Genomic DNA, 14,862 nt, shown 5'->3' on the forward strand with positions numbered 1-14,862 from the left:
TATATGGCAATGTGGAAATTCCCAGTGCCTACGGAATGCTATTTTGAGAGAGAACATTAACTCACTTGTTACAATCCCTGCCAAAGCTAACACAAACTGGTTTTCATCAGAATCCAAATCCTGCTGTTTCATGTCTTCACTTAATGACTTCACAAAGCTCTCCATAGTCTGTGCAGTGATTGTAAAAAACTTTGCTGCTTTGCTCTGCAAGTGCGGAGGAGAAAAAAGGATTATGCACACTACAGCAACAATGATTATTAGATGCTACAGTAAACTGGACAATCTGCAATATTACTAAGACATCCAGTTACCTCACAAGACAGCAGAAAACAGCAGGCACACACTAAGTGATGTGTTTAATCCTCTAATATTAGAAACCATTATCTCAGGAGAATACGGGAAACTACTCAATACTACATTTATTTGTAAAACTATACTATTGTGTATTGACCTTCTAAACCCACAATAATATGTATCAAACAATAGAATTAATGCTTAGTCTCAAAACTGAGGACGTTATCTTTTTGTTTTGCAGCAGTTGCATGAGGTGTTTCATATTCACATTTCAGAACAGCCATGGTCAACACCCTATCCAGCTGAAGACTGGACAGCTGCCTAAGTTAGTGGCTTGACATGAATTTCCTAAGAAAACCAATGAAATGCCCAGTAAATAAGCATTTGATTGGATCCTAAAAGGATTCGTGAATTGCTCAATACAGGATGGAGAACAAGAGGCTACACAGAAGTTCTTTGGAAAAGGAAATTGAGGTCTCTTCTGGGTCACAGGTTGAATTTTAGTCAGCAGTGTCAGAAGTATAGCCCATAATTACATGATGCAATCTTCCCCATGCAGCACAAGACCTCAGCAGGAATACTGCTCTGTTTTGGGGTATCTCAGCTGAAGAACCAACCAACCAGCACAAAGCTCAGAGCGGATCAAAGAGCCTTGTCAGAGGTGCAGGCAGAACCCACAGAGAAGAACTGAAAGAATCATTTCTGCTTATTAGTAATTCTGACCTGTAAAACATTGCTGAAACACTATTTCCCACAGAGAATTCTGGTTTTTGTAAAAAAAAATAGCATAACAGGAAGCCCAGATTTCCCAGTGCATTTAATAATTTTGCTAGTCGTTTCATGAGAGAGCTGAAACTTCTAGTAATTTCCTGCAGCAACCCAGTTAAGACAGCCAGACAGTTCAAGAAAGTGCCTAGAAATTACGATCATTTTGTGAAATTCCGGAACATCTATTCATTTTGCAAAGTGACTGAAAAATTCAGTGTTTTATCAAAACCACTGTCTTCATAGTATGTACAAATCTACTGATACCGTTCATTTATTCCTCCATTGCTGCACACTGACCACATCAAAGACATGTTTTGGGAGGAAAGGAATACAGTTCCTGTGGGGTGATTTCAACAACAGGGAGTAAAAGGCAGGGTCAGCCAATACTCCATTTCTTCACAAATTAAATTGTGGTCCCAGACCAACAGGAATAAAGGGATCATGGGGAAAGAGAGGGGAAAAAATGCACGTTGCTTGCTCCGGATGTACTTTATATACTTATATGGGCAACGTACCTCCAAGAAGGTCATTTTAACATAAGCAGTGATGACTGTTCAAGCAGCAAAGGACGTTAAAGAAAGTGAAGGAAGAGAGCCTACCATTGCAGACTAGTGTAAGCTATTATAAAAAAGTGTATTCACGTGACAACACAACAGAGTACTAAGCAAACCAAGTAATTGGTATGTTGCACAGACACCAAACAAAATCTTTTGTCAGTCTCTTGAGGTGCCACTGGTGTCCTCTCTGCTGAGCCTTCTTCTTTCCAAACAACCATTCCTGAACTAGTGGGGAGGTCTGAGAAGCTGAAGCAGAGACCAGTCAGGTTTATAAATAGCGAACCTTACATACTCTGCACAGTCTAATTAGCTTGACAGTGTTTTCATGGAGCTGAAGAATCTCTCACTCAAAGACACTGAGATAAGGGCAGTTCTGAGAGCAGCCATTAAAGTGCTTGAGCTCAAATGGTATTTAAGGAACCCTTTGCATTCCAAGTAAATCCTGAATCAAAACATCAGGTAACATGCCATAAAACACAAAGCCATTTTTCACCATAGCAGATAACTGAAATAGCCAACCTCTTTGTAGGATCCAAAATTTCTCATGCTGAAGTAAACCCTGCTGCCATTCTGAAATCAAACCTTCAGTTTCTGTTTCAGTGTTAGAGCCCTGTAATGTGGATGTCCAGCTGAAGTTTTTTTGAAAGACAACTAGAACAATTTCATGGGAATTAATTTACTTCATCTTTGGCACATGCAGGTAGGCACACTTGAAAACTGTCTCTCATGCTGCTTCTCTGGATGCTTCTCCAAGCTCTAGAAATGTTGAGCATGGGTAGGAACACCAGGCATTTCTCTCCCATTGCCTTGCAAACTACTTGTGCTACAGTTCAGATTTGCTGCTCGAGTTTTGACTTGCCTAACCCGTATGGACACGAACACTCTATTAGTCACAAACACCATTTCAGTCAATCTGCATTACAGAACTGTACAAAAGACTTACTTCTGTATCTGTGCAATGACTGAAAAAGCTGAACATTGTTCCCTAAGGCACGAAATTATTTTGAATTGATGCCACCCTTCCCCACACAGTTAAATATGAGCAATAGTTTGAAAGCACTCCTGATGTTCTTATACATTTCTGTAGTTCATAGCACTTTCTCAGGGGAAGGGGGAAGATGCTACAGGCATCACAGCTTGTCCAAAAATAACTCAAACCAAAAACTTTTTATGACAAATCTCCATCAACTTTTAATAACCTGACTCACTGTCAGTTGTAATCTGTTGTTGATGCAATGACATGTAATCCTTCTATGTTTTTTCTAGTAGTCTTGTTGCAAACCCAGCCATCTTTCTTATCACATTATGTGCACTAACATAAGAAAATGATGTCCAAAAATTTTACTATGACCTTTACCAGAAGTGCAGCAGTTCAGTGGGCACTAATGATTGTTAGGAATGACTACAGCAGAACGATTCTGCCTTTCAAATAAACTTATAAAAAAAAGTATTTTTACTTACTATCTTCATAGTAAGGCCTTTTATTCTTACACATGATCACTGTATCGGTTTTGTTTTTAATCAATTCTATTTTATTTTGATATTTAAGACTGTTTTCAAAAAGGCTTCTACTAATTTTACTCTCATCTTGTACAAAAGTGGTCATTTACAGCACTGGTGTTTTGTTTGTAGGAAGCGTGCCCTTTCACTACTGTTTCACAAGTCCAATAATGATGGCGAGTCACCAGACAATATCACTTAATAAGATTCAGTAGACTTGAAACAGCTAGGCATTCTAAATCTCCAAGACTCACGTAAATATTAAGGTAGCACAAAGACAGTATTAGGATGAAGATTTAAAGGAGTTGAGAATTGATGGATGTATCTTCTCTTCCATGGAATTGGCTCCTCCAAGCTTTCTGCTGGCATGGGAACCGCTGCTTGTGCACAGTGCAAGTCTTTTGTGCAAGTATTATTAGCTTGCAAAGATATTTACACTGTGCTAGCTGTAGCCTTGCTTCCAGTTTAACAGTGTGTGGTGGAAAACAGTTAATCCTTGTTTGATAACATAACATTTAATTACTGCACTTATTCCCAGCCCACTACATATTGCTAAATAGCTCCAGCGCTTCTTAAATGAAAATGGATTTTCCCCAAAAAATATACAAATGAGAAAACATTTTTACTGTCCAACTAGTTTCTGAGATATATCCCTACATTAAAGCGTGTTACAGAGCAAGGTACTTCTTTTAAATACCCAACAGCATTGCCACTGCTAAGCGTTCACCTGCCATACTTACTCCTCCTAGGATGGTTTTAACAGCTTCCTCGTTGCTAGAGACACCCCACAGCAAGGTGCACACCGCTGCACCCATCTCTGTGCAATACTCTGCTTGCTGCAGGAGCTGCTGCTTAGCCTCATGCAGGTGCTGCCGGAGGTCTAGTTTCTCCTGAAACAGGACAAGGAAATTTTGGTTGCACTTCATGTCAGCCCGGGTGTTTTAGGCTACAGGACAGAACAAGAAACATCATCAGGGCCATCTATGAAAGAGGGGGCAAATTCACAGCAGTTGCAGATACAGACCTTCTCTCCTGAGCTCTGTCTAAGTCGTATGTATATCACGTAGGCTGACAGTAACCAGAAGCCTGTCCACAAGGTCAGACCAAGTGACCCACTCAGACTGAGCGGCACCTAGAGAAGCCTGATAGGAAAGTCGACTCCTAAGCAAATAGCTACATGTCTCCTAGAAAGGGAAGGATTTCGGCATCAGAGGTCAGCCTTCCCAGCCACCTTACAAAAGATAACGGGCACATCTTACAGGAAGAGAGAGTTGTACTGTTTTTCAAAATGGACTGTCTTAGCCAGCAACTCTGCCACATTGGCTATCTAGGATAAATCCTGTTGTCTCTTCCGACTTCTTTCAATTGGCACATTCCTGAACAGCAGTGGCAAAATGAGACAGAGTCCCTAGAAAAACAAGCCTAAGGTTTGAAGTTTGGAGCGCCTTTCAGGCTTAGGACCAGAAAAGCCCATGCTCTACCATGCATCCGTCACCTGAGCGAGCTTGCAGAAAGCACAGAGCAATGCAATACAACCAGGACACGGTTTCAATTTGCTCGTACTTCCTTCCAATAAGATGGGACGCTGGCCAGAAGATATCGTGAGATTTGGTATGATTCTATGTCTCACTGGCTTGCTAGAAAATGTCACAGGGTAGTGAAGCTTCTGCATCTCATTCTGTCCATTTTTGGGGTATGTGACTTTCAGATTCAGCTCAGAAAACACCCTCCTCAACCCAGCCTTCCCCGTATATCTGATTATCATGATGAAGTCTGGGGAATGAGAAGGGATCTTTTCTATGTCATTTTGGAAAGTAAGCAAACACAACAAAACTTTCAAGCATGTATTCCCATTGAGATTTTAAAATAAATACCTTGTCATTTTAGGGGTTCACCTCAATGGTTTGGAATGAAAGAAAGGTAAGCTCATCTAAAAATGTATGTAGCATGGTATTTACCAGTACAAAGCTGCTTGTCTTCTGTCTGTCATCGATTACCTACCTAGCCTCCTATATCACATCTGACAGACATATTTGACTTGCTTTATCATGCTGCTAATGGAACACACAGAGTATAGTTTGTAAAGTTCAAATGAAATTTATGAAGCAGGTTGCTATGTGTATTTTCTCTCTGGACTCTCTCTCAACTTATAATTTAATACATGCAAAAGGCTGACACTTGCTGTTGACTTCCTAGGCATGGAGTGCCACGAAAAGTCTCTTACCTCTTAATTCCTCTATAACAATGCTGAGACATAAAACTCCGCCATACCATATAGTTAGATTCCCCCAACAATGATGCAAAGCCACCACAAGAAATGCCAGAATTTTGATTATATCAAAAGCAACACCAGAACAAAGGTACGAAGCAAGGAAAACAAAATAGTACGTTCAAGAGCCAAGAAGACAAATAGAGCCTGCAAAAGCAAATAACCTAGCTGGAAGCAACACTCCCGAGAGTTCACATCATGAAGCAATCACTGTGCTGTGCAACACCACCATCTTCAGGATATGGTCAAGGCACGAGAATACAGCAGTGCTTAAGTACCTAACTACAAAAAGGCAAGGAAGACATTAGCCAAGAATAACACGTGCACTTCAGGTTTTGCTCAGGTTCAGAAAGCACCGCAATTCCCTAATCAGCGACACAACGCTGCAAAGAAATTTTGGAAAACAGAATGTTGATTTATGACCCCCTAAGAAAAGGGCGCTGCTCAACCAGAAAAGGCATTTACTTTATGATCATTTCAGTGAATCATTTCCTTTTCCTTCAGAAGATAAATACGTAGAAAATAATTCAGGAACTATATACAAGGATGCCTATAACAGAACAGCAAGCAAATGAAAAACACTGTGCAAAATGATTAACAGGAACAAAAAATCACACGCACACCCCCACATATATATACACACACAACATCATCATTTATCCTGAAGAGGATTTTGTGATGTATATAAGCTCAATCCACTCAAACAGACTTTTGTGGCATACGACAGGAGCTATTTAGACAACTGATGTATACTGCTCTGCAGCAAAGATATGAAGGGAAGAGCTTTGATCTTGAACACCAGAACAACTACTCTAAGTAAACTATCCATGCTTGAACTAGGAGTTTCATCCAAAAGAAATAACAGACCTAAACCACCTCCCATTCGTTTTGTAACATTAACATGCATAAAAGTTGGGACCCACTTATTTAGTAGCTACAACAACATTAAACATTAGTATCTAAGCAGCATTAAATACTACAGAGATTTCATCCTGGGTGCTTATACAACTAACCACAGCAAAACTAAGTAGCTATTGCAAAACAGCTATTCCAGAACATACTTCTTTTGAAGTAAGAAATATACAAATAGACAGCTATTCTATCATACCAGCTACCAAACTTCATTCCAGAATGACTTCTCCATACAGACATGCCCTAAAACGGAAAGTCTTATCTTTTCATTTATTTATTTTTCAAAAATGAAATCATTTCTGTAGACTCATCTGCCTTTGTGTAACCCCCTACCTGGCAGATGCTATCTCTAGAACCCCAGCAAAATGAGATTCTGCTGACTACAGAAGACAACTCACAGTTCCAAGGAAGTGAACTTGTACAGGCAAATAATCACCACTGATTCACACATCCCTCTCAAAGATTAAGCCACTAGTCTATGTGATCCTGTTTGACTCCAAAAGGCTTCACGGAAGACCTGCAGTCTGAGAGGTCATGGTCTGGGTTATTCCTTCATTGTTAACAACTTTCCTCTAATAATCACTAAACACAATATTGACATAGCAAAAGGAGCACTGTAATTCTGTTTTGACTAACAGCTGTACATGGCAGTTGGATCAATAAGTGCACTGAGAAAGACTATTAAAACTAAACAAAGGTACACAGCTTCAAGCAAGCCAAACAAGAAACTAGTTTCATTTTCTATATTGTGTGGCTTACATTATCTTCTATTTTTCTCTCTGAAAATATGTTATAGTTACACTGAATTGAAAAAAAAAAAAAAGATTTTGTGAAGTACCATTTCAATGCCAAGTACACCACAATCTTTCCAAATACCCATTGTTTTACTTCAACACGTTAATAGAGGCAAATTGATAATGGTTGATTTTAACATTCCAAACATCAGGAAGAACCCTACCAAGAAGCCCAGAACACAACCCCATACAGCTACACCTCACAGGATATGGAAGCTAGAGAGATCTACGCAGTTATGCAAGAGTTATGTATGTAACTGGCAGACAGCCTGTTCACCGTACTTGTATTTGTACAAGTTGAATACCGTTTTGGTATCTTGTCATATTTTATCTTGTTATAATATTGACCTTTCTCCCTTTCAACAAGGGAAAAATGCATCAAATGGTAATGAACTTCTAGGTAAGTAGCTTACTCATCATCTAACTACGTGAATAGAAATCCCAGACTATTTTCCAGGCTGACGATGTGACGTGAAAATGGAAAATTGATCACTACTGTTTTTGTTCTCAAAGCTCAAGCATACAGGTATCAATATACCGACAACAAATATACCTTCTTCTCTCTCATGCAATCTGCCTGGGCTGCTTCCAGGCGGGCTCTGAAGTGTTCACAATCCATTTTTAACTGCTCTAGTTCCTCCTCCTTTTTCTCCATGCCTGTGATAGAATAAATTAAATAAAGGAAATAATAAGTTAGGACCAACTGGCTTGCACTACAGAAAAACGAATCCACTAAATGCAGATGCGCTAAATATTTGCTTGTGTTAGGCCGCCTCCTAGTGGCTACAGTGACATATAGCAATTTGCCACATAGTTCCTACAAAAACTAAATGGACATGATGTTTCTGATTTAAAGCGGGGAAAGACTGAAAGAAACACATCTATCTACTAAATACTGTGTGCTGGTAAGATACCGTTCTGGAACCGAGCTCCACATCCCCAGGAATTTTTTTAAATGCAGTCAGTTTTCTACTTTTTTGTTCTGCTTTCACAGTCTGTCCTGTATCTTCAATGAATTCAGTGAATATAGAGAAAATCTAAGAAAAAGAATACCACAATCATTCAAAAGTGATTGGTCAATATGCAATGTACAAATTATGTGAATAGTAAGAATATTGTGCAGCTCTTTCAAGTATTTAAAAATTAACAGTTATAAAGCATTATAAAAAATGATAAACCATTTTAACATTGTCAGTGACAAATTTTATCACTGACTCCCTTTAAAAAATGAGTCTCTGATGTCATCACGTCACGTAATACACATGTATTTCACATGACAATTTAGGTGCTTTATTTCAGTGAATGGAAGTCAAGTTCAAAGCAGTATATTTCAAATGTCTTAAAATGTCTTAAAAAAATCACTTTGAAGGATATTTTTAACAATTAATGAGGTTTATATAGAGCTATTGTATTTTATTTTAAAAACGATGGTTCTGGGTGCTTGGTATTTATACTGAAAAAAAAGGAAACGCATTTAAGTAATTCCAAGCAGTAACGTCTGAACAGCATCTACTGTATTTTTTTATTAGCTTAAAAACAAGTTACACACCACTTCAAGCTCCACACCCTTGATTATGAACGTTCAGTTTATAGCTCAGCACACTTTATGTACTTCCCCTTATATGTGGTCGATATTTTTGAATGTGTTTACCAAGTAGCATATCAAATTAAACCATAAAAAGATAACATTAGAAAAATACAGCCCTTACTATCCAAAGAGGTTGTATTCTGGCATTGTGTTTAGTAATTCTACTTTATTTGGAAATAAATTTCTTTCTTTTTGTCTTAATCGACAAAATATTATAACCTCAAATACACACACATTGCTTTGAGTAGCAGCTATAAAACAAGATAATGTAGCTACAAACAGCTTTTCTAAAAAGGTGGAACTTATTTCCCTCAGCCCACATGTGATTGTAAGCCACCACACTAAGACTTTTTAACAGAAACCACAGAGGCAAGGAAAATATTTCCTAGGAAATATGTATGTGCCAGGGCACGTTCTCCAAGCATTCAATTCTTTTCAACCTGCAACTCAAAGGAAAATAATTAAAATGAAGAGGGGAATGGACTGAATTTTTAAGGAACTTCTCAGGTTACTGGTAGGAAATTTTTTTTCTCTTCCCTCAGATGAAGAAAGTCCAGTCCCACAAACCTATTACCATGTGAATGTGGGCCCTAAGTACTTGAGGGAAAGACATCTGGAGTCAGAGCAGGGCATACTCTGCTTATCAATGGCAGACCAAGAACCTCTTCATCCTTGTCGCGTACATCCAGTGGAACCAACCCCCAGGGAAACTCTCTGGCTCTGGAAGGGAACAGGCTCTCCAGAACGAAAAGAATCACTTCCAGCCTTTGGGAGGATGGATCCGCCCTGAATTCAGCAGCAGCACAGCCAGCAGGCACGCACAGATACTGCATCCTTCACTGCTAGGCTTCAAAGGTCCTGGAACCAAAACTGAGCCAGAGGAAAGGGAATGCTATTAACTACTGTGTGTCAATACAGCACTACATGTTATCTTTTAACGTCCTCCAGATAAAAGGGGAAGTATTATACTCCAGAGTATCATGATGTTTTACGTCAAGGGAAATGAGGCTTAGGTCCACCCTCTATAGGAAAAAAAAAAAAAAAAAGGTATTGTTTTAAGTTGATAAAAAGAGACCTACTATGCTATGCCTTGTTCCTGGAAACTCCTCTATTATGTCAAGTCAACTCTCCCTGCTGTGCAATCCTTTGCTCTGAAGTGAATTCAAGGTTGGATGCACCAGTCCCAACATTTGACAGCCCCTTAACATACAGCAGTTTAATGGACGACGGAATAACCACCAGCACACCAGCAAAGTCTGACCAGTTCTCCCACTGCCTGCAAGTCCCAGCCCTCTAGTAAAAAAGTTCCTTCCCTCCAGAGACTAAAATCTTGAGGCTGAGACTGTCTACTTCAAGCAATGAAGAAAAAGCTTTCACTAGCAACTTGGATGAGCAAAAAATACGAAATGACATCTTTATACACACAGGAAATACCTAACATTACCACTGCAGTAGTAAACCTGATTTTGGGAAAAAGCGACATTTTTCTCTGAGAGCAACAGCAGGCTCACAAGCAGAACAAGGCTTTAGGTAGGACAAAATGAGTGGCACGTTTCAGTCCAGGTGGGCTCATTCTCATCCATGCTATAGGTCACACCAGGGTATTTTCTGGAACAGAGATCTGCTCTCAAAGCTCTGGCAAGTGGAGAACTGAGTACAATTACGATGAACGCCAACAAGCAATGGAATTCCAAGACTGCCAACAGCTGCACTGGTGTCCCTGCGATGTCTCATCTCCCATGAACCACGTGTTCCAAATCAGCATGCTATATTGCATGATGCTGCCACTACAGAGGTGGGGGCAGAGTGCGGTAGCAAAAATCACCACTTGACTTGACCAACTGTAGAGCAAAACAGTGGCAAAAGCCCGCATAAATATTCAAACCACATCATTAATTGGAAGAGAAGTCTCTGTTGTGGGGATATACTCGAGATAATCTGAAGACTGACTCAGCTTCAGGTCTACAGGGCTGAAGAGCCTACAGAGTACTGGTTAGCCAGGAACATTTGGAAGAAAGCCTTAAAATCCCTGTGTCAACACCACAAATCTGCAGCTAGAAGACCCTGACACTGTCACCCTGATGCCTGGCACAAGGAGTGTAAGAACAATCAGTGAGAGAAATCCTCAGACTGAGCACTGAAAAAAAAAAAGGGTAAATCAAGGGTCTGACTAACTGAGGATCTTGAATGCTTAACCCAACTGGAATCAGTCCTTGATGTTGTACAATAACGCAGATCATTTCCAGAACTTACATTACTTTTTGTGACATGGATGATGTCTTGATTGGCAGCAAGAGGGACAGGTGGTACAGTCTCCTCATCTCTATTGGTATTTGATGGCACGGAAAAATTCTTCCAAAGAGTGGATCATGGAGACAGCTGGAAACTTGGCCTCAATATACTACTTGGTATCAGAGATGGGCCTTCAGGCTTTATCTTAGTCTTTCTTTGGAGGAGAAAAGGATGAAAAGCATTGGCACTGAGGTTCTGCCAGTGACTGCAGCAAGCTATAATGCTTAGCACACAGTTCTGAAGAGGGGGAACCGCTGGAGAACATGAGCATTTGAGCCATGATGTTTTCTAGGTATTCCACTGTACTTCTCACTGAGAAAGCTCGGTAAAGAATTAGTTAACAGCAGAAAAGCAACCCGAAGCCAAAGGATCCTACAAAAAGTGGTTCCACATCTGTCTTAACCAAGACAGCAAACATTCTGGCGTAAGGCCCAGAGCCCTGCTTCTCTTCCAGTACTCCACCGCCTTAGCCTCAGTCATCTGGGTCAAACTCTCAAGGGAGGTTAAAAGGATATACACCAAGATGTCATTTCAGAAGGCTACAACAGAAGGCCTTGTGAATGTGGACACCCACACCAGGGGGTAGGGACCTGCTAGATAGATCCTCCTTGGTCTGGCTGCTTGGGTGTTTGAGGGAGTCCCACATAGCAGGAGTCAAGAACTGACTCAGCATCAAGGCAGAGTTCTTAGCTAGACATTGCAAATTAATCTTTGATTAATCACTTAGTATTCCAGAAGATACACTCTTTCTAATCTATTTGAATACTTGCCCCATGTCTTTTCAGACAAAAGCAATTCCTAGGAGAACAAGTAAATTGTATTGCTGCACGTAAGCTACATGCTAGGCACGGATCTGGCTCAGATTTGGTCCTGATGTCATGTTGGAATTGATTTAGTTGTTGGAAAAATAATGCAAAGAGAATTAACACAGAACAACTGGACTCTGGGGACAACAGTAAAAAGACTTTTGTAATAGTGTCTCCGACTTTTTTTTTATTATTATATTTATGTCCATAAAAATATCCAAGCTAAAACCAAGACAGGATAAATACAAAAATATTATCTCTTCAGTCAGATTTAACTTCTTATCTGTGGCTATTTACCATTTTTTTGTTTTCTGTTTTTTTTCATCTTAGAAGACATTTTGAAAAACAGACTACTTACTCCTTCTCTCAAAGAAGAATCACTTTTTTTTTTTGATACAGCTTCCTTTACTGGCTGAATTAAGCATGTTTTTGTCCACAGCAAAATATTTTTAAAGATTAATTTGATGTAAGTCTAATTATTTCTAACATAGTTTCTAATTTTCCTCATTACAATCACATTGATTTAATGAGGCAGTCATTGAACATTATAGTTTAATCTGGATTACCTCAACAAACTCTATAACCATTCAAAAACCAGTTTACTCTAAGTAGTTTTGACAGAAACTGCAACATGGTACCACTCACTTGATTCAACAGCATCCAGTTTCTGGAATGTCCACAAGATATCCCCATTTAATATTTTGGGCAAGAAATCCCGCAATTGCATAACCTCAGTTGTCAGTCTTTCCAAATCACTCCTTCTAACTTTAACGAAGTCCTCTTTGGTCTCAGCCTTCTGAAATTGGGGAAACACAAACAAACAACAAAAACAACACACACACAAAAACCATACCCACAGAACACCACAAAAACCCTCCAACCACCAACAAAGACACCGCTGCTGCTCAGCAGTACTCCTTCTCTCTCAGACAAAAAGTTTGTTCTGTATCACAGCATTTCAGAAATTCGTAACCTGATTTTAAAAAGGAACTAGCCAGTAATAATTTAAAATGAGACTCTGGAATAGAAACTCTACGACTGTAATCCAATTTTTGCCACTCTGGCCTGAAGCAAACCATATTACCTCTCTTCATGTTTCTTCACCTAAAATGTGTGCAAGGTCCCTCAGAATGTTGCAAAAATTAACATTCACGTGTTTGAAACTGTTAACAGCTGTACATATGCTAAGCTATTGTTTTGAGACAATTGTTTTTGTTGTAAAGCATACACTGTAACTGTTTTTAATTAACTCAAATATTTGCAAGGTCCTCAGTCACCTTTGGCAAATTACCACTGCTCTTTCAGAAGAAATTATATTTTTCAAAATAATTCACCTTTTGCAAGGAGCAAAAACCATTTGCAATCTAATCCCACATAAAAGTAATTCAATCCCAAGTAAACACACACACAAAAAAAAAAGTTTACTATTTCCCCTTGTGCCAGGCTACCGCTATGAAGTAACCTCAAAGTCCAAGAGAATGTGAATTGATTTTAAAATGATACAGAAATTTCTGTATAAAAAACTCCTAAACTCCAGTTTCCAATGTATGTAGATATGCCCGCTGCTGTATCTTAAAAAGGTTACCATACACACACCAACAAAGGTTTAACTTCCCTTGCCTAATACATTAAGCACCCACTATGCTTTCACAAAGCAAAAAATACATCTCCATGCACCGCTTTGCTTTTTGAGAACGCTCCGGATCTCATAAATTAAGATCTTTTATGTAGATTATCTCATCTTCAGGAGGGAAGAGGGTACCACAGAACAATGCAAGAAGCCATCTCCTAAAGGTACAAAGCATGCCATCCCCATAGTCGTCTCAAGTCAAGCTGCCCAAGATTAATGGAGGTCATTACCACCGGGTACCTCTTCCAGTCCCACAGAAAATGGGACTGCCATTTCTTTCCATCCTTTCCAGCCACCCTCTACAGTCCTCCTTCTACTTCCCTACTCCCTCAGGTCAACCACTTTCTTACACATTTGCTTCTTGCCCACTTTATTTCCTAGCTCTCTCAAGCCCAGACACTTGCACGGACAAAGCAGGCCAGTTCCAGCCTTCCCACTTCATAGAATCACAGAATCATTAAGGTTGGAAGAGACCTCCAAGATCACCTGGTCCAACCATCCCCCTACCACCAATGTCACCCACTAAACCATGTCCCTAAGCACCACGTCCAGCCTTTCCTTGAACACCCCCAGGGACGGTGACTCCACCACCTCCCTGGGCAACCCGTCCCAATGCCTGACTATTCTGAGTGCTACTACTCTGCTCTTTTCTTTTTCTTCAGAGGCATCAGATCCACAATGAAGGCATGGAAGGAAGGTTTTTAACTTGGAAGTCGCATTTAGGAAGTGCTTATGGCAAAGTATGGCCAAGTACCACCACATCACACAATTCACAGAAAACCAACTGGTTTTGGTCTCGAGAATGTATGGAGGACATATGTGGCGACAGGACTCCGTGAAGGAGTGCCATGTGAACACCTGTACTGATACGAAGACCAGAAAGGCCAGTAGTGTTCAAAACGTGGCTGAAGCAGAAAAATAGCATAATTTGCTACCACCAGAACCCAAGTCCACACAAAACACGCTGGGAGGCACCAGGAATGCCATATGAAACGCACACCACAGAGGAAACCCCCGTGTATCGTTCCCACTGCAAACACGGACTTCAGACGGTTTTTATTTCCTCTGGTACCGCAGCCCCTCAGCACCCCCCGCCCCGCTCTGCTACCAGCACAAAATGGCGGCCCCCCCCTCCCCGCCGCACCCGCGCTACCTGCGCGTCCCCCTCGAGGCCCGCGCGGCGCCGCATGGCAGAGCGGGGGGGGGGGTGCGTGACGTCACACCGCGTCACTGCCCGGATCCCCCGGATCCCCGTGACGTCATTTATGATGAATAAAACCGCATTTGGCCTGGGTTCGGGAAGGGGAAAGGGGGGGGGCGGGGTTGGTTCGCGCGGAAACGGTTCAAAGCGCTCGGTGCGGCGGCGCCGCGATGACGCCACAGGGAAGCGCCGGGCCGGGCCGGGCCGTCACCGCGCGGCTGGCAGCGTGCGGGCCGGGCTGAGCCGGGCCG

At 40.8% G+C, this 14,862-nt stretch overlaps 1 protein-coding gene across 4 annotated transcripts in view; it reads right to left on the minus strand.

Annotated features, from left to right (window-relative positions):
- Positions 1–14,848, minus strand: part of HSF2BP (heat shock transcription factor 2 binding protein) — a 31,210-nt gene extending 16,362 nt beyond the window's left edge. The window contains exons 1-5 of one of the 4 annotated variants that reach the window (XM_083820675.1): positions 14,564–14,725; positions 12,426–12,573; positions 7,648–7,751; positions 3,860–4,009; positions 66–204 (exon numbers count right to left, since the gene is read on the minus strand). In XM_083820675.1, coding sequence (XP_083676801.1) covers positions 66–204; positions 3,860–4,009; positions 7,648–7,751; positions 12,426–12,573; positions 14,564–14,599 — 577 coding nt within the window. In that variant the 5' untranslated portion in view covers positions 14,600–14,725. Of the gene's footprint in view, positions 1–65; positions 205–3,859; positions 4,010–7,647; positions 7,752–12,425; positions 12,577–14,563 lie in introns of all 4 variants that reach the window. The other 3 variants (XM_083820674.1, XM_083820676.1, XM_083820677.1) reach the window with 3 other exon arrangements.
- Positions 14,849–14,862: the final 14 nt, after the last annotated feature.

The sequence above is a fragment of the Anser anser genome (genome assembly GCF_964211835.1).
Source record: "Anser anser genome assembly, chromosome: 1".
Lineage (NCBI taxonomy): Eukaryota > Metazoa > Chordata > Aves > Anseriformes > Anatidae > Anser > Anser anser.